We start from the raw sequence: 25,244 nt of genomic DNA on the forward strand, positions 1-25,244 counted from the left end.
CCAGTATTTATTATAAACAATTTAAATTATTAAATGTAGAGATTTCATTAAATAAAATTAAAAGTTTAGTTTATTTTGTTGTGCTGAGAATAAGTAGGCTATGCCTATCTCCTTCCTTCCTTAATTATTTAGTATTGCCCCTTTTTTTAAGAGGCCAAAATTTCGGACAGACAACGCATGTGAATTACAGTACCATGTAGTTACTTTTTAGTGTAAGTAATTTATATTTAATTTAAAACTAATTAATAATAAAAATATTATATATATATATATATATATATATATATATATATATATTAAAATGAGGTTATATATTTTTATAGTTAAAAAATCTAAGATTAATCTGGCTTATTAACTTTTTCTGTGAAACATAGGAATGTCGTTCTGAGATGCCAAACAGAGATATATCAATATTATGAGCGTGGGAATAGTCAGAACAAAACCCAGTATTATTTTTTTTTTACTCACTCTATTTAGTAGTTGTCAGTTTCTTCTTCCACCTTCCTATTTTGAATTATCAGTTGATTTTCTTAAACGTTTTATTTACTAATCGAATTAACTTAAAATTAAATTTATTCAAAGACCGAAAAAGTGAGTCAACTTTTAATCAACTTTATTTTATTCTATTTTTCTCTTTAATATAAATAAATTGTACATATATTTATCAAATTATAGTATTTTTTTCATCCTTTCATTCTGAAAAACAAGTCATCTAATTTAAGTTAAAAAATACATTCAATATTAAAAAACGAGCTAATAAATAACAATTATAAATAACATAAAGTAACACGGCATCTATTAATCGAACAGTTGCAGTTAATTGTATACTTACATCTAACTTTTTTATTATTAATTAGAATTTGAAGATATAAAAAAGTGACAACAGAATAAGACTACAACATAATATTTTAATTAAAGGTATTTTAAGAAGAAATAAAAAGAAATGACAATAAATTGTAGTAATAATAAATAACTAAACTGCTAGAGACTCCATGTTCCCTAATTAATAGGATTATTCTATTATCATATTTTGTTAACTTTTTAATATTAGGTATCGAAATCATATATCAGACTTTTATGTCACTTGAGAGAGAGTGTATCCTTAAGAACTTGCAGCAACAAAGTAGAAGCTGTCAACTGAGGAAAATGACCTGGTACTTCTAGAATTGAGTTTGGAAGGAGTGCCCAGTTTTTTGTTCATGTAGAAAGAAACATTTACAGGAACAATAGGGTCTTTTCTGGTATGAATTATGGTGCAATGAGGCACACGAACTCGTGACAGAACCCATCTGAGGTCACTTAGAAACACTGTTTTAGCCACACTCAGTGCAACTTCTGGTTTCATTCTTAGCAGACTCTCTTCAAATTCTGCTACTGCAGAAGGATCGTTTGCGCTGATAGCGTATGGAGCGAATCCGTGTGCCCAACCTGAAAAGTTCTTTTGCATTGATTCAAAGATTGTCTGCAGTTCTGATGCAGTGAAGCCTCCTTTGTACCCTTCTTCGTTCAGATACCTAAACAAAGTTTCAACAAAACGGAAAAAAGATATTTGGCATACTATTTTCGAAACTTAACTGAAATTTATCAGAAAAATTGGTTTTTCTGGAAAAATTCACTGAATAAAAAAATTGTTATTGAAAGAAAAAGCAGGAGAGAAACTACCTTGGAGAAGCACCTAGGAGGACTAGATGTTGAAAGAGTTGTGGTCTCTTTGTTGCAGCTAAGGCTCCAATCATGGCTGACATGGAATGGCCGACGTAAATAGTTTTCTTCAAATTGAGCTGATCGAGAAGGCACACCAAGTCATCAGCATATGCATCGAAAGTTGAATACTTGTTTGGATTATAAAGGGAAGAACTTGCATTTGGGGTGAAAGGCAAATCGAAAAGTAGGATCTTGAAGTAGCATGCAAGGAAGGGAATAAGATAATGCCACACAGTTTGGTCTGTGCCAAATCCGTGAGCCAGAACCAAAGTTTGAGTGCCATTTCCACTGAGATTAGCATTTAGAGCATCGACTATGCCTCGGCACACTGTTCCCATGTTTGTTTAGCAATGGAACAGTTAAGGAAGAAATTAATAGAGACATGGTTGTCTGGAGGCTAAATATATAAGACAACCTTATAGAAAAAAAATGGGAAAAAATAGTTCGAAAAAGTGCTCAATTGACAGTATTATGCACGTCACTTTCTATACAACTAAGCAACTTTATATAATTATGAGACGGATGACTTTGCTCGCGCATCCTTTTCACATTAATTTCAATAGTTTTGTTATTTTTGGGAGAAAGATTCTAACAAATAACTCTTATATCAGAAGTAGATTTTAAATTTAATTTATTTGAGAAATAAAATTTATATTATTTATATATTATAAATTGGTATTAATTAATATCTAATGGATGAGAGAGTTTCAATACCTACTATTATTACAAAGTTAGATATAATATTCTTTAGTTCAATCCAACTAATATACAGTCACCAATTGATCTTAATAGAAATAAGATAGTTTTGGTATCCCACTTTGACATCGGATCTACAAACGTTTCTTCTTCAAAGAAATTAGACATTAAAAGTGTGTTTAGTTTGAAAATAATATTTTAATCCTTTAAAATTGTTATTTCAGTCAACAAATAACTGTCATAATAAATAAACTATGCAGAAAATATGATTGTTAAATTCAAGTATTAGTTTTAAAGTTTCATGTTAAATAAAAATAAAAAGTAATTTATTATATAAGGAAAAAAGACTTATAAATATTTTGTATTAAAACTGACGTCAGATTTTTTATATAATAACTTATATATTATATTGGTGGTAAATCTTTTGAATCCACCTCAGTTAATTTTTTTTTCAAGTGATATTTGGTATTAGACTCAAACAATTAACAATAAAAGAAAAAAAATTGAGTAGCATATAAAAAAATCATAAACATTAGTGGTGCAGCTATGTTATATGACAACTCATATAACTTATGGGTAAATATGCCTAATCTATCTCATTTAAAATTTCACAACAATTAAACTATTTTTTCTTGTTTTTAGTTGTACGAATACATTAAAATAAATCGTATCAATTTTACAGTAAAACACTATTTTTTTTTACATATTTTTATTCATAATTCTATTTTTCTTTTTTCTCTGTATTATCCTTAATTAAAACTTATAAATTTTATTTATTTTTTATTTCCATTCATTAGTTTCTGTATTGTATCCAATTTATTTAACTCCTTTTGAACAGAGATATCATTGCATTAAAAATGTTGACAAATGACACAAATATTTATCCATATGAATGAATGATTTAGAGCACAGCATGAATGAATCCCTTCAAATTCAAAGTCCAAGATATTGGCAAAAAAGGAAAAGGTTGCTCAGCCATCACAACCACTTCACAGAATTTGCAGATTTTCATATTAATTACGAACAATCTATCTAGCAATAAAAAAAGAATCGCAATTTTTTTGGTGATTTTTCTTAATGTTTTAAAAAAATTATAGAATGCTTTTTATTTACATTTAATAAGCTATTATAAAACTAAATGTTAATTAATATTTCAGAAAGTATATTCATATATTGTTATTATAGTACGTTTAGTAAAATTGACTTAATTTCAAGTAATGTTATATTTAAATAGTTCAGACACTTTAATATGTATTTTATCTCCTTCAAATTTTTCAATAAGTGTATTAATTGATTACTGATTTAATAAATAAATTGCAAATTTAATCTTTACAAATTTATGATATGTATAGTTAGCGATCGCAAAGATGAACATAACATCTTGTTTAATAATATAAATTATGAAATAAAATATTATAAAATTAATAATGCAAAAATAGATAATTAAAATATATATAATATCAATGCAGTTATCTTAATACAATAATCATAATAATAAATATATATTAAAAAATTAAACAAAGTTAAATTCTTTCAAATGATTTATAAAAAACTAATGTTGTCTAAAGTTTTTTAAAAACTTCTGTACATAAGAATCACTGTCAACAAAAAAAAGTTACAAAATAGCATAGCCATCTTCTTCCAAAGGTGTATTATCGCCTATATCTTTACACTAGTAGTGATCATTGCAAAAGTGATAAACAAACACACAAATACTTAAAACACACGAAAAGGTAAGCTAATGTACAAAAGAGTTATCTAATACCAAATAAGTCATGTTATAGATACAATTTAAGCATAGATAGACACAATATAAGAATATGCACATAAGTAAGATATTCTAAATTAAATTATATGGATACATATATTAACATCAGACTCATTGGAGGCGTGCACTTGTGATTATCTCTACTACTATGCAAAATTATTATCAATGAATTTCACACACAAGGTTAATCTCCTTTACACATTATGCCAAACAAAGCCAATAGACTAGAACCTCTTGATACTATTCACCACATAAAACATTATACTCTATTTAAGTGTGAATGGTTATTAAAGTACAAGAATATACCTCCTTACTTGATTATATACATTAATGCATACATAATGAATGTCACTATTAGAATTTTCCCACAAGATTCCTAGAATTATACTAAACTCATACATTCTCATATTCAATAACAAGCCCATAATAACATTTTCACATTATATATATTAAATCCATGAACATGAATATTATCAACCATTAAAACCACCAAAAACAGTTAAGGAGAAAATTAGAACAACCATTGAAATTGTTCTCAATGACAATGCTCTTCATAAAACTAGTGCTCAAGGCGCTCAAAGCCTGGAGCTAAATTTCTCCTAAGCTTGCACAAGGAAACTAACACTCTGTATCGAAAAAACATGTTATGATTGAGAGAATTTGCCATGTTCAATGGCTCAATTTGGTACTTTTCCCTTAATGCTTTGGTTCAAAATAATTTTTAAAATATTAGAATTTGTACCAATTTACTCAAGTGTTCATATTTTAATTCTCTCGTTCAAACAAAAGATCAACTCAATCAAGCACAATCATTTTAACATCTATTTATCATTGAATCATATAAAATAACCTTAACAATACATACTAAATCAGATTAATAAAAAAAAGTCATTTTATACCCAATTTGATCTAACAGCAAAAATGCATTTGTCAAATTAACAAAACATACCAAGACTAGTTTCAATTACTCAACTAAACTTGTTTAAATAGTTATAAGACAACATCTCCAAACTTACAGGAGATTCTATCTACGCATAGATTTTATATATATATATATATATATATATATATATATATAGATATATATATATATAGATATATATATATATAGATATATATATATATAGATATATATATATATATATAATATCATTTTTTTAACCTTATTTATTTAACATGACACTTAACATTTCAAATAATTATGCATCTTTGTTAACTTTCAATAACTAGATGGTTAAGAGAAAAACAAATATTTTAGTCTATTAATGATTTTCTTTTTCTAACATGATCGACTAAAATTTTTTCTTAACATTTTAAAGAACTGTGAAATATTACTTAACCAGGATAAAAACCATGATACAATTTTAATTTAATTTACAGTAATTTCTTTTTAGTACACTGGCCTTTAAACATGACCAGTTGACTTAATAACAAAGAGTGTGGGTAACTTGACAATCAAGTTTTTCACTCAATATTTTTATCATTATATGCACACGTAAAAGTACTATAACTATAGAAAAGTTTGAGTAAAATACTAATCTTGTATAGCCATAAATGAGTAGATAAATATTAAAAAAATACATTATTTATTAAGAAAATCTAGATATATTATTCCTAAATTATATATATATATATATATATATATATATATATATATATATATATATATATATATATATATATATATATATATATATATATATGTATGTGTGTGTTTTTTTATGGCCGCCTGGTGAAGGTATAATAAAACATTTTTTGTCAATTTTAGAAAAAGAATAATTCCACTTACTTTACTATATTGCTATGTTAAAATAATACCATTTAAAAAAATAAATAATTTTATGATTTGAAATAAATGTATGTGGTCATTATTTTTAAATAGAGATATTATATAATTATTTTAGAGAGATTGTGTAATTACATATTTTATTAAATAAAAAATGTTTCATATGTTAAAAAATAGAATTATTCAATAAAAAAATGTCAAAAAATAGAAAATAAAACAATTATATTTTAAGTTATAATTATTGACATGATAATTTTATTTTACATAAGTAAAAAATCAAATAACACATTTTTTACCAAATAAATTGTGCAGAAAGTGTAAAAAAGTATAAATAAGACGCGTGAACCCGTATTCACAAGTAATTAAATATAACTCAACTTAATTTCATAAAATATATATAATTAACTACTATTTAATAAATAAATTATACATTTTCATATAATAAATATAATTATCCCTTGTCTATTGAAATCTTTTATTTTATGAAATTACAGTTTTTCAACTTCTTAATAACTAATCCTAATTATTGTTACATTGTGTTGTTAAACAAAATTCAACTCACAGAGTATTTAACTAAACTCGATTAACTCACATTAATTACACTTTTATGTTATAAGCATGCATTAAATATTTGTTTTATTTTAATATACAAGGACTAACTTTTATGGTTAAGGTTCTTTGCAGTGATTGTAGAAGCAATAATCATATTGGTTTGAGTTTTTATTCATTTAGCTTCAATCTGCAACCTTTATTGGTTATTATTTTTTATAATAAAATATATTTAAATTTCTTTAAAATATTCAAAGATTAGTTTAATATATTTTTTTAAAATTCTGTTTACTTTATATTCTTTTAATTTGAAATGTGTGATTTGAATTTTTTTTTCCTCATAAATCACTTAAAGAATAAAAAAAATGTGATTTTCAAAATGAAAAAAAAACACAAGAGATTTTATTTCCCCGTACATCACGGTAAGCATAAAGTCAACAGTTGACTTGCAAACCCAATAAAAGCAGCATCAATGCAGCCACCATACTTGCTACACAATTTATTACACCACATTCGTAATTATCTTATAATATATATTTTTTTATAAATTGCATTAATTAATTTTAAAAATTTGCTAATATATATATTAATTACGGATGACAATACACGTTTAGATTGAAATTTTAATCGGTCAATTCGTTATGATTTGCTATTTCATATTTTTAGATAGAAGTTAAAATAAAAAATAGTTTAAGAAAATTATTTTTTGTGTATTATTTGAAAGATGCAAACATATATTATAATTTTTGAATTATTAATTATAATGTAATAAGTTAGCATATAGAAACAATAATTATTTTAATTTATTTGATAAAAAATATCAATCAATCAATTAAAACTTAAAAAATATTCACAACATATTTTAATATATATTTATATATAATTAAAAAAAAACTAGTGAATCAACTTGTTTTTTAATAGGACGAGTCGGAATTTTTAGTCTGTTTTTACATATTAAGCCAAAACTAACTAAACTGTTTACACCATTCATATATATAATTTGTTTTTGTTCTTTGCAATTTGAATGAAACATGACATATTTTGTCGGCTTCAAACATTAAATAGACTATTATTATGTTTTTATTTGGAAGACTGTTTGTACAAGCAAGAGTCATTTAAGTGAAAAAGGCTATTTTAGTGTTACCAAAGAAAGTATGCAAGTGTGAAAAGGTAGCATTGAAGAATATGTTGAAGATTCTCTATGAGATGAATAAAGAAAGTGAAATATAATAATTGAGTTTTTAGAATTGACTTTATAGTTAAAAGCAACTAAGACCTTTGTACTAAGGAAAGGTTTTATCTTTATGAAAGAAGGAATGTTTTAATGATTTGTGGGATTTATAAGGTAAGGATGCTATAGATTCGTTAGACTCAACTTTCTTATTGTGAACTTTGACATTTTGTTATGCCAAACATTTTCAATATATTTTATTCACTTTGATTGTGAATGTAAAACACAACCATAAGTTTTTTCAAGTCAAACATAATACAACGGTAAAATGTGTACACTATCCAAACCTCTCAAATGGTTTGACCATTTTCTTTATGAAAAAAAAAAAGGAAAAATATTTGTTAGTGCTAAGGAAATATCCACCGACTTTTTGTTAGTTGCATCGAATTGTTTAGAATGAACTAAACTTGAAACTTTAATTGGATCGTATCCCATAAAAAAAAACTAGTCTACATTTCACAATATATGTTAAAATTAGTATTTTATGTTTTTTTTATCAATATCGATTATTTTCTCAGCTTACATACTTTATAACTAGAATTCCAATTAAATACAGAATTATGATCTCACTTTTTTATTTGTCTCAGGCATTAATTTTAAATTTTAATCAAATTTAATTTTTACCGACTTCAAATTAATTAAACCTTCTTAGTTTGCATAAACACTTTAGTTTTAGTTTCTCTTTAGTGAGAGAATTCTTTTAGAGGGATTTAGGATTTCATATTTGAGCACAGATTGAGTTTTCGTTGTATTCCTTTGCTCTGTATACTTTTCTCTTTTGTCTATCTCTTCTCTTATTGTGTGTGTGGAGAAAGAGACGGTATAGTATGACATCTTTAAGTGGAACAATCATTCTACAAACTTGTGCCAATACAGTCTACAGATACGACCAATTGCAGATCCAACTACAGATAAAACAACCTTACTTTAAGCAGCAGCACTCTAAAGACAAAATCTCTGGGAATAATGAATAACTACACAAGAACAAGGTCTAAGAAAAAAACTCACAAAAATGATTTTATTTAATATACATGAATTCTAAAACTTGAACATAATAGCTAAGGAAAAAAACTGTTCTCCTCACTAACTAATATACAATTTATGGTGCCAAAGATATTTTCCTACAGTATAGGTTCATGAAAAGTACAACAGATACAGAGACAGAGACCAAGTGATGCCGATGCCGATGCAGAGAGTGCACCTGACGTTGAGGACCAGGAATCTTACCACCTGATTTTTGGCTTCACAGACTTGAGGTCTATATCAGCAACACTTTGAGAGGCAGGCACGCAACTGTTGACGAAAAATATTGTTTGGAACTGCATATACATGTTCCGATTTCTGCGTGCCGTTGTAAAAAAACAGTTGGAAAGTGGAAGGTGAATTAGTTCAGAGCATAATGAACTCGTTCAAGAAGTTGAACCACCTGATTTACAGAAACATTGGGGGGTAGGAGTGGCTTCAAACTTGGTTTTGCTATATCAGGTGGCTCGGAAGACAAAATCATCTTTTGCTGCATACTTGTCAGCTCCAGAAACTGGGTTAACACGTCACCATCAAGTATCTTGGGTACTCCACCCTAATATGAATTAGATGTAAGAAAACATGCTTGGCAACATATTATTTTCAATAGTTGTGTTCCTTTTAAAAATGCTTTATCAGGAAGCTAGTAAAAGGAATTTCCTTCAAATATGCTAAATCAAACATGAATTAAAGGAAAAATAGCACGAATCAAGGATATGAACGGCAAAATCTATTCTATGTAATGATTGAGTCAACCATATTCAATTAGTGAGCAATATTTATTCTAAGAGGAAAATTGAAATGAAAATGAATCATCACATGATAATAAACTGAAGTGAACTACTTACTCGGATTTCACGACGGCGAAACTCGTTATGATCATTTCCTAGAACAGGTGCGGTCAACTGGTGGACAACGAGTCTTTCTTGCACAGCTTCTAATAACTCATATTCTTCCCTGTACACAGGATAAATGGTGTTTCTCATACATATAAAAAACTAATGCCTAAGTAAAAAGCACAAGAGCATCGCCTCCCAAAACTCGTCAAATCCGCTGAAAGGTGCTAATTATATATGTTAATAAACAGCATCTAAAATTTTCACTAGTGCTGAAATTATGGGTTTTTGGTACTGGGCATAGAGACTTCGTATATTCTATAATCCTAAAGGATACTCCAAGATACGGTTCATATATTCTAACAAACAGAATACCATTACAAGTATTCTGTAATGCTAAAAACATTTTTAACATTCACATCTTCAAAACAAAGCAACACGCTCGTAAATGACACTCTACCAACAAAAATTTCCATTCCACAATCCCTCATCAATGGGGGAATAAATATTAACAGCTAATGTATTATCTTTTTATCCGTACATTCAGTTTAACTGAATCCTCAGAGGGCAATCTTATTCTCAGCAGATAACTGGCGCAAATGAAAATTTAGATGGAACTCAATGTTTCTACTTACTGTTTCATGTAATTATCAAGGCTAAAACACTAAATGCAGTAAAGTTAAAAAAGAAAAAGCTCCTATATTGGAACACATGGTCAACCATATCATCATCAAGACAATAAAATATCTTAGTACAAGGATCATCCACATTCCACCCCATGTAAATTGGACTGCAGTTGCAAAAGATTGTGTCAGAAATTAGGGTGAAACTGTATGCACGCAATTATTTTCTATAATGATATACCAGTGTCAATGAGACGAAAATTTACAGATAAAATAGCAATTAAACAGAATTGTAGATTCAAGGTCTGAAGCATAATTTAAGTTGTTATTATTTTTTATCTTCTAAGTCAGAATATTGTTCATTCCAGGAACTATGGTTCCCTTCCCTTCTATTATTCTCTGCCTCTAATTGATTCGCCACTTCTCAGTCTTGAGGCTCTTGTACATATGCAGGTAGTTATGCCTACATTACATGCAAGTCATGCCATTCAGGGTCTATATCCCTGCTCCTCGAAGTATTTAGAAGGTGGCGAAAAAGTCTGTGCAGATTTACAATGGCAATTTAATTGCCATAACATCAACAAGGAATAACTCAATTTAAGAAATAAGAAAAGGTTCTGGTACAATACCAAAAATACAGCTTTAGAAATGGGCATGATACGCAAAAAAACATAGAAGAGTACCATATTTTGGCTTAATTATCTTAATATCACAACTTCTGAGAAAAGCTCTTGGTTTGACTCAAAAAAGTAATAAATGAATTTCTTTTTAATAAAACTCATCCATTCTTTTCAAATGGACCAAGGACCACAAAATGTTTGAAGTCCTTACTTGGTCAGACCAGGAAAGCTATAATAAATCTATCTCTACCAACATCATGCAAGATAAAAAGTTCCAGAATGACCAAACTGAACCCAACTAATGTTCAACTGGATATTTATTGAGTTACTGACAGCATATTTTGGTACCTTGATAAAGGGATGAAGATCATTATGCTTCCTAACAGGGTACTGGCAATAATAGTATTTTGTAGTGAATCAACATTTGTCTTGGGGCCATTGCCGCCTTGCAAAACATCATCAGCTGGAAGTCTGTATGAATATGAGCCCTGAGTAATAAAACATATAAATTACCGAAAAAGCAAATTAAAATAAGAGAGGGGATGAGTACAAGCAAATTGACAAGTTACAGAACAAGTCATCAATAAATCCAACAACAAAATTATCAATATGAAACATAGCAGAGCCCTTCTGGTTTAGGTAGTGCTATTAGTTGCACCAATCACAAAACATATATAAACCATAAAGTATGAGCTACTGCACCAAGACACTTGATGAGTCATTGGAAATACTTTTTTTGGAACACTTCTAAGAGAGATTAACTTTTTTTTATATTATATTTATAAATCACAGTGTAAAATAATGCTTTGTAAGCAATAATTCTAGGATTCAAGTCCATGTATCTGTCTTTATTGGTGAATAGCATTATTTCCATTATCATAGAATCAGAATGCCAGAGAACATTCACCTTTGGTGCATATATCAGACAAAGAAGAAAGGACTATAATTGAAAGAATAAAAACAAAAAGGTTTGTTTGGTATTTTGAGTCACGTATGAAGACATGCTCTAGCACAGTTCACAGTTGGATAGCAGACAATTATCATTGAACAAGTGCTTAAGGAGTAGAATCTCATGTGATATAAAAATTATCTCTTGAAGTGTAATTCACATCACCATTGCAGTGATCGATTACAGCACTGGGCAACCTCTGCTTCAAACAAATCAAATTTTCTATAAAAGTTACGAGATTTAAGGCATATTAATACCCATTCTTCCAGGACATTTAAAGAATATACCTTCTGGACGCTCAAGGCAATCTCAGCCATGAAATAAGCACAGCTTAGTGTCATGTTGCATTCAGTACTTGCATTATCTGATGCAGGTAACCAATAACAAAATATGGTTAGAATCTTACTTTCAGGGGGAATATAAAAAAAAAAAAAAGAACAAATAGCTTTAAGCTTGCTAAAAGGATAAAAATAGGCCGTTTTTTTTTTCAAAATCTTAACCAGCATTGCAACTTGACATGGGCAATATTAACATATCACATTCTATTAAAGATAAAGTCATTTACACCATTAAGCATGGTCCAAACAGCACAATCCAGTCACACCATAAAAGCTGGGTGGTACTGAAGCTTTGAAAAAAACTTGTTACCATACACAAACTACAAGGTCTTACACTCTTATTCGTATTTTCAAATGAAAATGCATTGATTCCACCATTCATTAGGAAGACCACTATGTATGTTACATGAGCAGGCAAAATATTTAATAGAAATTAATATGATGTTCTTCTATTTCATTCATACATAATCAGAAGTAATAGAAATGGGATATTTTGATTAGTAGCAACTGGCAAAACATTATAGATTACATTTTGAAAACCCAGGTACAAGAGAAAACAAAATTTTAAAGATGAAAGTAAACCCTAGAATTGAATTGCACAAGGAAAAGCATACCTTCCAAATGATTTGAACATAAAATAGCAATGCCTCCTTTTCGATCCGAAACAACAGCTGTATCAGCATCCATCAAAATGCAATCAGCAACTAACCTTCGTGATGGATCACAGCAAAGTTGCTCCAATTTTCTAGCTTCCTAGCATAGAACATAGAAACTAAACAAGTTCAGCAGCACTCTGACTTTTCTAAATGAAGAAACGTTATAAAAATAAAAAAATATCAATCATAAACTATTAAACATACAAGATAACTTCTCTTTTGTAAACAAAGATTTCATTAAGATGAAAGACAAAGATAGAATTGAAAGAGGGGATCCTCAAAACTGAAGAAATTGCAGCTGAAAAACCAGAAAGACGGGTTCATAACATGAAAATGCAATGCATACCGATGAGTACTTCTCATTTTGCACCTCAACCATAACACAACAATTTTAATACAAATGGAAATGAAGACAGGTATAAGAGGCACAAAAAATACAAATTCTTTAAGAAGGAAAGGAGTACAAAGGATAACCCTAATTTTTAGTTTAGTCCTTTAATTTAGTTTGAAAAATAAATACACTGAAGACCGCCATCACCACTCACCTCATGATAAGAAAATAAAATGATTCCATCACGACAATCCCCAACTGCAATTCTTGTAAAATGTGCACTCAAAGATGTTATCATGTGGTGCGTCCTTCCCATAGCATACCTTCTCACTCTTTGAGGATTGTCATTAGGGAAACCACAAACATAGAACTGAATAGGAAGAAATTAACGTGATGAGAAGACTGTATAAAGCAAATGAAGATAACAGATACAAAACCTTCTGATTTGGAACCCTTTTGGGAAAGTTAGGAAAGTAAGCAAGTAACAGAACGAATGGAGAAAAAGGCAAGAGATTTGCTACTTACAGCATTGCCAGCAGATGCCAAGAAGTAACGATCAAGATAAGGACAGATTTTAAAAACCACCCCCTGCCATTTTGTTGCATAAGCCAATCGGAACTGCCATACTTCATTTTCATCAAGTTTGATGCCATCAGAACTATTATCATCAGGACTGCTGCCCAGGCTGCTGCTTGATAACTGTTCAGGAGCATATGAAACAATTTCATGGAATGGCGAAGTTTTTTGAGATGATGACCCTCCCTTTGAACAGAATGTCATCGAACCACTATCTGAATTTTGCACATGAACAAGACAAAGAACAAGAAGACGACCCTTGCAACTGCAAAAGAAGCAACCTATTAGAATATGGTAATCAATATGAAGCAACCTATTAGAATATGGTAATCAATATGAAGCGCATAAATTTCAAGAACGGATGCACATATTAACCTTTCAACACCATACATGCAATACAGGGTTATCGAAGTAAATATAAGCAATGTTTTACACTCCCACACTCCCTTTCTTCATGCAAAACTATACATGACATGGGACCTGATATTTTCTTTCTCATGGAGAAAATTCTAAACAAAAGCTAATTGGTTCAGCATTCGCCAGCTCTTAATCAGAAGAATGAAGACATTCTGACCAAACCCCTCTCCTCTCAGACTTTTACATTAAGCCTACATACTTCTTGGTAAAGCTACTAGGTTCAATGCATCTTGGGAAATATCAGTATCTTAATTTCTCTCTTGTAAATTCTTTACGCATTAATTATCTTTGTAATACTCCTGAAAAGACCATTCTGCTGGGTGCTAAATACACTCGAGCATAATCAGAAAATTGCATCTCATTCTGCCACATAAAGATTCCAGGAGCCCACCTGTTTAAATCTCTGTGGAAAGAAGGAGGACCGTTCAGAAGATTACAGTGTACTCTTAAGAAAATTTACATTTGAGACTTCAATGAACAAAAAGTTCAACTGAGTCCCAAACTGGTTGATTTAAGGGCAGTAAGGTAGGTGATGGAACTGGTGTTTACTGGTTATTACCTGAAGCTTCATTAATCAATTATACTACTTATCTTTTATTCATGGCATTATTGCACACTAGTAGGACTCAGTTGTCACTGCAGCATGAATCAAACTCTTCTTTTCGAGAGTTGAGATGTGTACACTCCTTGAGAAGGAACTTGCACGAAGCTCACCAGCAGCTCTGCTCGTTTAAAGTCATAAAAGCCATGTGCAGTTCAGGGAAAATTGGTAGCTAGCAGTTTCACAATTTGATAGTACAAAGGAAAGAAATTCCTACCAATGAGCTTGTGAATTTAGAACAAAGAAGGAATTTCAAAATACAAGGAAACCTAAATGTCATACCTTTCAGCTTCACCACTGGGCATTATGGCTGGACCAGAAGACAGACTAGTTCCAACAACAAGCACTTGCTCACTTCCAACTCTTATTAATTCCATGCACTTTCCTGTTTCACCAAGTTCAAGTCTAAAAGTCGACACTACTGATCCACTTAGGGGATCCACACAACATATGTCAGACAGACATGTACCACAATTCAGGTCAGTCCTCATTACTAGCAACATTTTGCTTTCATCGTGATACAGGACCTTCCTAGGAGTGCCCTCTAAATGAAACTTCTGCATATTAAGTCTCTTGCTGTGAACCATCTCCACCTAAAGTATCAAGTCATAAATACAGTACAAGTCAAAACAGCAAAACAATAAGAACCACACAAAGCATAAAACAAGAAATGAAAACAGTGGTTATTTCTTGGTGAGCAAAAAAGCTATATGTTTCTCATTTTGAATTGAGTATGTAATCTAAACCTAAATCATATTAATTAACGGAACTTATCTGTTTTGGACTGAAAATCAACTAATAATATTTGGAAGACAAGATCATAGAATGAAGCAGGGTCCTCTGGTTTATGGGAATTCAAATGCAGAAAACCATAGAGAAGATAACTCACAACACAATGGTTTCTCCAGACCAATGTGCATCTAATTTTACAACAATGAGAAAGAGAGAAACGAGAGAAATTTGTGATGAAATGAGCGATCCAATGGAGATAGAAAGAAAAAATGTTTTATAAACTGTATGAACTACAACTTTTACCTAACAATTTCCTCCCCTCACTCGGCCCCCACCCATTTCTCATCCCCCCTCCCACACTTGCAAATCTTTCCCGATTATTGCTATCCACTCTCCTGTTACCAGCTGTCCATTTGCATAACTAATTTCTCATCTGACTTTCCCCAACCATTCATTCATAATTTGGTTACTACTTTTACACTAACCAAAATCATTGTAATATGCACCCTTTTCCATCTCAAACCTCCTATATATTTTGACGGTGAGCCCCAAGGGAGTGACATTATTCTCCCTACACTCAAAAATATGAACAATACTTACTAGACACCATTAAGAAACAGGACCAGCAAAAATTAAGAAATGAAATGAGACAATCTAATAAAATTATGGTATATTCACCACCACACAAGTTATATAATTGATAGTAATCACAACAAATATATCTCAGATTTCTCTGTGCATTTAAATATACCATCTACAAGTATCTTCAATGCAATAAGTTACAAAAGAAAGTGCAAACACAAAAATAAAGGAACAAAAAAATATGGCAGCAAGGGATGCTGTCATATGATTTTCTTACCAGATGTAAACAGTTTTCTGCAACAAACAATATTCCTTTTGGACACTCAACAGAGCAAACAGGAGTCACATGTGTGGAAGGTTGAAATGAGATAGAAGTATACGAAAGGCTATGTCTTGCACTATGCAACAACCAAGGCCTATCACTAAGAGCAATTATATCAGCATCCAGTGTGTCACCTAGTGGCACCAAGAAAACTGGAGTAATGCCAATGCGTCGAATGGCAATCAATTGAAGTGTTGAAGGAGGGTCGTTTCTCTTGCCTAAAACATTGCTTGCAGAATTTACCAAATTTATAGAAGATAAAGCAGTATCCACCATATTTATTGGTGATGATGGACATGGTTCCACCGGCCACTCAAAGCGGAGAAGCATTCCATTCCTCAATCCAGCAAGAACATAATACTTATCAACAAATACAAGTCGTACATCTTGAGGTACACAACCACTGATGGCAGTACCTATTGTATTAGTCAATGAAATTGTCCCACAAGCCACTACTGTAATTCCTCCACCTGGTGCGAAAAACCAAATTTCCACAGAGGGCCTGTGTGTACCAATAACAAAGGTTTTACTGATGTCCACTCCACTTTGGAAAGAAGAGATGTTACTATTATTTGCTGAAATGGATGAATTTGATGGTTTTTGCTCAATTTCTTGTCCAGGGATGGAAATGCATGATAATTCATTCTGCAGTACCAAATGTTGCATTTCATAAATTTCATATTGATAAGCTGATAGCAATCTAACCCCAAGGATAAACAAAAAGCATGGGTTAGAGGTTGACACAACTATGAAATTATGCCCAACTGCCCCCAAACTGATACTCACATTGTCTGGAGACCAAGATGTGGAAATAGGAGAGGGCAAAGGGATACCTTCAGAATGAGCAGCTTTAGTGGGCAAACAAAGCTTAACAGTACAGTGGTGGATCTGAACAAGTACACCATCAGTCACAAGGCCACATGCCAGAGTACAGACATTAGGTTCGAAACCAACTGAATCAGTCACATCAGTAAAACTTAACCCAACTGACAATATTCTGGTTTCCTCAACAAACGATAGAACTAGAAAAGAATGATGTGAATCAGTAATTTTCATTCTGACAGTCCAAGTACCAGTTACCCCTTGATATATAGAAGCAGTCCTGTGTAGATTTTCCACATTAATACCATTTCGAATTATCCTTAATGACCCCTCTGGAGCCACACCACAGCAAGCAAACATTTGATCATGCTTCTCATCACGATAATCTACAACTGCCATATCCAAGATTGGTGCAATGTTTTGAATAGGGTTTGTATAGCATAGCCTTCCATCTTCCAATTTCAGAACCACACCATCCCCCATTTCCACAAGGGCAGCTACATATCCACCTTCAACCCACAAAAGTGCTTTACACGGCAGACCTTTATAGAGACACTCAGACAGATTAACTTTAGGGCCTTCAGAATCAAAAAGAACTTCAATCATAAAAAATTCCCCAGTATCTACACAGAAGATCATCCTAGGATCTCTATTATTTTCAGGTGCCCAACTCCATGAGCATATGTATTTGTAGCCTGAATTAGCACCACCACTGTCACTGTCTATGGACATAGGATCATAATCGCTCAGTTCCAACAAAGCACAGGCAGCAACATTAAAGCGTTCATCGTCAACATCGTGTAATTTACAAGAGTCATCCACATAAGTCTGCTCTTCCATGGCATTTGGCAAAATGTTCAAGTTAGTCTTATAGACACAGAATGGGTTGCGGGGATCTCTAAGATCCATTAAGAGAACATCACCAGTCCTGAACAGGAATGCAAGTCCCCCGGAGTTAGGAACTTCAGCAATGTCATATGCCAGAGGCCCAGCTTCAGCATACTGAGAAATAACAAATATTTTGTGTGCTTCAACATTCCATTCCAATAATAGCAATTCATTTTGAAGGGCTCCCCTCCTGTAGTGCAAAAAAATTGCATGCTTCAGTGAGTACACAGCAGAAACAGAAGATAACTTCCATCACAGAGGTGTATTCAAGGCAGAATAAACTTGTGAGTGGCCAACATTGTATCACCTCACCATACCTATTTATAATAACAGCAAGTACAGGATTATGCTCCTTGCTTGGTTGTCTGGAATCTTGTGAAATGAAGCAGATGCTCCAAATGGTACCACGCATACTGGTTCTTTGGATGCTTCTGGAAGAGCTTGCAGTTCCTTCACTTTCCGAAGGATATAGAATTCTCTAGAATTAAGCCAAAAAAATCACAAGCATATTTCTTCAGACATTAATCAAATTATCAAAATTAGACAAAATAAAAAATACAAATAAGATAACAATATATACTGTTACAACATGAAAAGAAAAAGAAAAGAAAGGTTAGTAAAACAAGCCGATACGTTGAACCTTCAAAATTCAATCTCTTCAAAGATCCACCAAAAATCATGCCCTATATGTATGTCTAGTTTATAGCCAATACCACCTTTAAAATAAAACAGCTCTCTCATGTTCATATACAGATTTTGCTGACACACATAAAGCACACTGACATGCAGCGTTTCAAAAATGAAGAATGGTATAGTAATTTTGGACCTCATCAATGATATCACCACTGGACATCGACATAGAAAACATAACCAGCCGATCTTCGTATGCACTAGAAGCAATAAAACAACCACTGCAGAAAGAAAAACATAGGCATTAGTAATATTCACCAAAAGGCTTACCATGCTTTTTTCCGTTTGTCATTGGACAATAAGTATAAAACTATTCATGAGCCTTCATCCAACAACTTAAGATTTTAGATGAGTAAGACCTTGACATGATATCAAACCTGTTTAACCATGAGGTTTTTTATGCTTCAAAACTTTTAAATTAAAGTTGAATACCCACACATGATGGGACCAAGGAATGTATATGCTTTCAAGCACAAGGGACTCTTGTATGAAAAGTTGTGCTAGACATAAAATAATTCATGACCCTTCACCTAACGGGTTCAGTTTTTTAGAGAGTTCGCGAAGAACAAATGTAATCATGAAATTACTCTATTGCGTACACAAGAACATATAGCAAAAAAATTATGAAAATAGCTCTCTAGTGTGTTAACAATACAAGTCACCTAACCGACAGTGAAATAATTCACTGGCATTAGAAACTAGTTTATTGGAAGGATTTAAATTTAATCTACGGGTGCAGTGATAAAGCTTAATGCTATGTATAAAAATTTAGGATTGAGTCTAATTAAAACCTATAAAATAGATTTGTAAGATGATATTTGTACCTCACATATATACTTTTGCTATATTTCTAAAAGATGAAGAATCTCCAACACATCCTTCTCACACCAATGACTATATATCTCAAGGTACAAGATGTTTGTAAATGGTCTAATAGTGGCTAGCTAATAAGCCCATCATACCTGGTAACGGTAAATTTTGATACTATGTGAGAATTTTGGATTGAGCTTAACCCAACTAGTAAAGTTAAATTTGCACTCGATATATACTCTATTATTTAGCCATATCAATAAAGGAAAATCACCAACACTATGAACAAAACATATGAAGACACATGTTTACAAATTGTTAAAAGAATTTACTGGAAGCTAAGTGATAAGAGTATTACTAAGAAACCTCTAATTGAGAAGGTTTACGATAGAAGGAAGTGGGGTACAACAGGAAGGGACCATGTTCCTTGAATTACATGGAGGATTCTTTCTTTTATTTTCCTTCTTTTTCTTTCAATAAAAGTTCCTTTATTTTTCTTCCCCTTAAACTTCTACCATTTGGTATGGCAATCCAATACTAAGCAAATCTCAATCCTATATAGCAAACTGACCATGCCTTCTATTGGGAGCATACAGTTGGAAAAAAGACATTTTAGCAAACAAGATCTTCTTCAATGTTCTTTTTCCAAGTAGCACACTTGGTATAGCTAGGTTCAATACATCTTAAGAACTAGGGGTATTTTAATTCTTCTCTTGTAAATTGTTTGGTTTTAGTTATCTCTGTCCCTTTTATATAAATAAGTTCAATTTACTGGGTGGAAAAAACACTTCAGCACAGGCAGAAAAATTTTCTTTCTCGTTATCTCACATTGTATTAGAGCTCAAAATCCAAGTGCGACTCTGCTTCAGAAAAAAAACTTCCATAGAAGGACTGACCATGCTCTTGAAACTGCCAGAGATTAAAAAATTCAACTAGAATTCCAGTAACTTCCAGTCGCCACCAAAATTTTCTTGCAGCAGCTTGGCATGTTTTACAGGTAGTTTTGCTCCAATGCGTCTTTGATTCAGGGCTGGTTCAAGTCCAACTAATATCATTACCTGTTCACTATGAACAAGTACTGAACTCTTTTTTTTTCATTTTTGTTTCTTTCTGGTTGAAGCTATCATTCAACAAGAACAACAGGAACCTGCGCTAGAATTTCAACATAAGCTGCCAATTTTCTTCTTTGTGAAATTTTAATTGCTTCAACAAATACTTCACACATCTATATGCAATTACATAGCGTAACTGAACTCAACTACGCTTGCATCTAACCATAGGGTTTGTCGGACAATTTGATCTCTAGACTCTGCGAAGGTGAGATTGCGAACTCAGTTAATTATTAGAAAGAGTCAGTCTGGTAAAACACAATGACTATTTTTCAGCAGGAGGAGAGGAAAGGGTAAGAACTCTTCTCATAAGCTTGAAAAACATCATGTACTTGTAATATGGCATGTATAAATATGCTTTCACTGTTTGGATTTAATGTCTCAACCATCTTTCTCATTGATTTGCACTTTTTTTATTCCATAGCTGCAAACCATATAATTCCCTCATGTAAATATTTCTCCACGTATTCTGCTTGTCCCAGCAATAACAAAAAATAGGTGTGGCATGCTTGTATCAGTAGTTGCCATAGGAAATGTTAAAATATATCCATTCACAACCTTAAAAGATGTTCATGTTCAAAACTTATCCATGATCCTTGTTTCCATAAAAAGATACTTACAAAATGTTAAAGCCTCAAATGGGCTATACGGGGTCAGACGGGAATATGGATTCGGTAATTGTCTCGTGAGCCCAGAATTTAGAAGGTTTACACTAAGGAATAGAGGGAAGATAGAAGAATGATGAATTGGCAGTAAGAGCGAAAGGGAAGAAGGCTGTTAGTTATTGAATAGTTGAATGTATTTTTATGATATAGGAGAGAAGGGGAGTGAGGAAGGCATCCTGAAATACCTATGGTAACAGAGCTCTGGGTAGTACAGACATTATTCTACTGAACTTTCCTCAGTCGGAATAATATATGCTACATATATCATTTTTCTTATTCATTCCTGCTATACTTTTTTCAATTCTGTTACTATTGGATTCAGTTTTGTATTAAACTGGTTCAATCTGCCAGATTCAAAGAACAGAGAGCAACGAACTAAGGAGAGGAAGACAAATAAATCCTAGGGAAGAAGATGGAGGCAAGAGTAGCAGCTCAAGAAAATTAAGTACCCAGTCTCAGATTTACTCTGGTGGAAATGGTCTAAGGCATGAGCACCAGGAGAAGTTAATGGAGATGCTGACAAAGGGCATAGAGAAATTACCTTCAGTTGAATATAGTGAAAACTATATATGAGATTAATCTCCCTTGTGTTGAATATACACATAGGGTCCTCTATTTATAATAGAAGAAATGCGGACTAAGCCCAAAATACAAAGAAAAAATAATAGCAAACTAACTAAAGATAAGAGATAAATATAAAATAAAGATAATATATCTAACACCTTTTTCATCAGGATGGAAGAAGCTTCAAGGGAATTGTATGGATGACCACTTACAATAGGTGAAAAAGGTAGAACTACGGATGTTCAACAGAGAAGATTCAACATTTTGAATAGCTCAAGCAGAAGTTTAGTACTTCTGAGTGATGGAAACATGTCCAAGTGTTTAAGTGAACCTCGCATGGCTGTGTAAAGGATCCGCAGTTGCAAAGAAGCCTAATATGACTTAAAAACAACAATATGAATTTCTTGAGACATAGATGGATAAGCAATGGCCACAGCTTAGAGATCTTCAGCAAGTAGGGAGCCAAGATGAGATGACTGCATACAGGAGCTTGAACAGTTAACAGTCCAGGTAAAATGGCTGCCCAACAACCAATATTTTGGGTATTTCATTCAAGGATTGAAATAATAGTGAATCTAGCAAGGGCAATCAAAAGTGAACCATAGCATCAGCCTCGATTTAAATAAGGGATGAGACTACCAGGAATAAGGGAAATTTCGGGTTGGATTCTGCTACACAAAATGGGCTATTTAACTCAGGTTGCACACATATTTTAGAAGTATTTAAATATGATTACAAAAGTAAATTTAAGATCTGGAGATCCTATCAGCCATGTTACCTATTTATTATTAACCAAAGTAATTTATGTGGTTGACCTAGAAGCTCATGTAGACCAATTATGAGGACTTCCCTTATTGTTTTGCAGAGTAATATTTGCTTACAGAATGGAACTGAAACACATAACTGAGAGATGGTAAAAAAGACAAAGTAGATGCTTTCCAAGAATTTCTGTGACCAGAAAATACATCACCTGGAATCAACGGCTAACCTTCTTCCAGGAAGATCCAATGGGTTTCCAGGAATAGACATCTGTATATGTGTTACAGAAACAAACCTACAAAGATGCATAACTAAATTAAAAAATCAAAAAAATTAATTATTTTTGAGTTAAATAAACTTTCAGTACTGCCAAAATTATTGATCCATCATAATAAAATTGATACCACCAAAAAAATTTCAGTTTTTCTGATGCTCAACAACTAATAAATATGTGAATTTGATCCCTGCAATTATTCTGTTACTTTTCAATTAATGGAATAGACATACTGATTTGATAGTGTCATACGCCATATACTTGGAAATAACTTAATAGAATGATTGCATGCAAACATCAATAAAGTTAATCTCAAGACCAATTTCAATATGGATCAATTTCGTAGGTGCCAAAATCTTATTAATATCTTTTTTTTCCACTAAACCCAGTTCCTGACTTGTAAAGAACAGTTGTGACGTTCTAAAAATGCACTAATAAACTGAACTGGAAACCCTCGACCATAACGTCTTATACCAATCCAGTGAAAAAAAAAAGAAGAGACAAAGACAGGGCAAGAAAACCTGTGCATTTCATTGCAAAACGTGAGCAACGACAGCTTCCCAGAATCGGATGTAGCAACCAAAAGGTCTTTACCCCACAGCTACAGAACCAAATAAAAAGGACTAAATAAAACCAACCTCGGCATATAAAAGTAATCCACTCACAACAACAAATAACTTCATCGATTCAGAAACAGGCAGATACAATGGTTTCCTTACAGACTGAGCACAGTTAGCAAACCGAGCTACACACCTGAGGATCACGTGCACGAAACTTCTCGTTCCAAGGCAATATGGCAAGATCTTTGATGGTGCCAAAGACGGGCTGATCACACACAGATTGCACATTCCCATCATCCTCAATAACCACCAATTCAATAGACGTCTCCTGAAATCACAAATAAACAGGAGCAACACAACATGTCATCCCAATCTCAATCAAAACAATATGACAAGAGAAACACACGGCTCGGCTCGGCTCAGTTCAGTTAATTACACCAAATACAAGACCTACTCTACACTGCAGCGTGTAGTGGCAACACACCATAAGGTAGATTTTCCGTAATGTGCGAAAGAAAGAGACAAAAAGGGAAAAGAAAGAGAAGAAGCTCACCTTGCCAAAAATGATGTCATTAGAGGAGGGAGAACGAATGTGAGCGTAGAGGACCTGAAGAACGACGCTTCCTCTGAGGACGCATTTGGAGAGGTAGTAGCGCGAGGCGGAGGAAGAAGAAGAAGGACCAGACTTCGCTGAAGAGCATTCCTCTTCGGAAACCGCCATTTCCGAATAGTTGCCCCTTAGGTCTGAGTTGAGCGAATTGATTCAATTTGGTAGCTGAAAAATTGGAGAGTACGAATAGCGTTCATCGAGAGTTGGATAACATGGTGACGATGATGCGCGCACACAACAACACACAGTTCCAAGTTCAGTAGATGATGATGATGATGATGAAGAAGGAGAAGAAGAGGGCTCCTTTACTTTCGTTTTCGTATTTTTCCTTCATTCATGTCTCAGCAACAAACAATATTGAGACACACTTTTTTTATTTATATTTATTTATAACATATATATATATATATATATATATATATATATATATATATATATATATATATATATATATATATGGGTTTGCTAACTCATTTTTGTTAGTTGATACATTTTAACTATGTGTAAGAGATTTTAAGGTTAAGGGATTTTAAGTTTTAAAAAGTTAAGGGTATTTTAATAATTTTTGTTATCAAAACTAAAAAATAAAAAAATCTCCTAAACCTTTACTCACATTTCTCATGCCTCTCAACCCTTTCTCTTTTCTTACTTCAACCTTTTCTCTTTTTTTCTATCATCTCTATTGTGACTTAATTTAAAAATGAAATTTAATAATAATAAGAAAGAAAAATATATAACACAGTCCTCCAATTAAAAATCAACCTCAATAGCATCAATTATTTTATTATTAAAGTGGAAAATAAATGAACAAACAGAGCAAAAGTAACAAATTGCGGTGTCGCGGGTTGTTGTATGTGGATGAGGAAGAGTATGGAGATAAGAGAGAAACAAATTGGATAAATGAGGAAGATGGATTAGGTTAGGCAAGTGTTTGTGAATTTTTCAATTGAAGCTACAATAGGGATGATAGAGAAAAGGTTGGGGTGAGAAAAGGTTGGGGTGAGAGAGATGAAAGAGAAAGAATTGAAAGAAATGAGAGAGGTGAGTAAATGTTTGAGAATTTCTTTTTTTAGTATGAAAATTATTAAAATACTCTTAACCTTAAAACTTATAATCCATATAAGGGTATTTTTGTTTACTAAAATCCGGTACA

General features: G+C 32.1%; 2 protein-coding genes across 4 annotated transcripts; both read right to left on the reverse strand.

Moving 5' to 3' along the window:
* Positions 1-889: 889 nt before the first annotated feature.
* Positions 890-2,078, reverse strand: LOC108327644 (strigolactone esterase D14-like). Its single transcript, XM_052873922.1, is given in 3 exon segments — positions 890-1,168; positions 1,170-1,514; positions 1,663-2,078. Coding segments are annotated over 3 exon segments (813 nt in total). The 5' UTR covers positions 2,043-2,078; the 3' UTR covers positions 890-1,080.
* Positions 2,079-8,726: 6,648 nt separating this feature from the next.
* On the reverse strand, positions 8,727-24,450 carry LOC108328991 (uncharacterized). Of its 3 annotated transcripts, XM_052873925.1 has the most exons (17): positions 24,035-24,450; positions 23,675-23,809; positions 23,443-23,522; positions 22,859-22,942; positions 18,877-18,961; positions 18,368-18,528; positions 16,296-18,240; positions 15,174-15,297; positions 14,987-15,089; positions 13,636-13,951; positions 13,325-13,480; positions 12,738-12,876; positions 12,073-12,149; positions 11,185-11,324; positions 9,606-9,714; positions 9,161-9,313; positions 8,727-9,075 (listed from the first exon to the last, which is right to left on the reverse strand). In XM_052873925.1, the coding sequence occupies exons 1-17, from the start codon at positions 24,200-24,202 to the stop codon at positions 8,998-9,000; spliced, it is 4,053 nt and encodes a 1,350-aa protein (XP_052729885.1). In that variant the 5' UTR covers positions 24,203-24,450; the 3' UTR covers positions 8,727-8,997. The 3 variants fall into 3 exon arrangements, with proteins under 3 accessions (XP_052729885.1, XP_052729884.1, XP_017418430.1); XM_052873924.1 differs by having other exon boundaries at positions 14,987-15,297; XM_017562941.2 differs by having other exon boundaries at positions 8,727-9,313; positions 14,987-15,297.
* Between the last annotated feature and the right edge of the window lie 794 nt (positions 24,451-25,244).

The sequence above is a fragment of the Vigna angularis genome, chromosome 2 (assembly GCF_016808095.1).
Source record: "Vigna angularis cultivar LongXiaoDou No.4 chromosome 2, ASM1680809v1, whole genome shotgun sequence".
In the NCBI taxonomy this organism is placed as follows: Eukaryota; Viridiplantae; Streptophyta; class Magnoliopsida; order Fabales; family Fabaceae; genus Vigna; species Vigna angularis.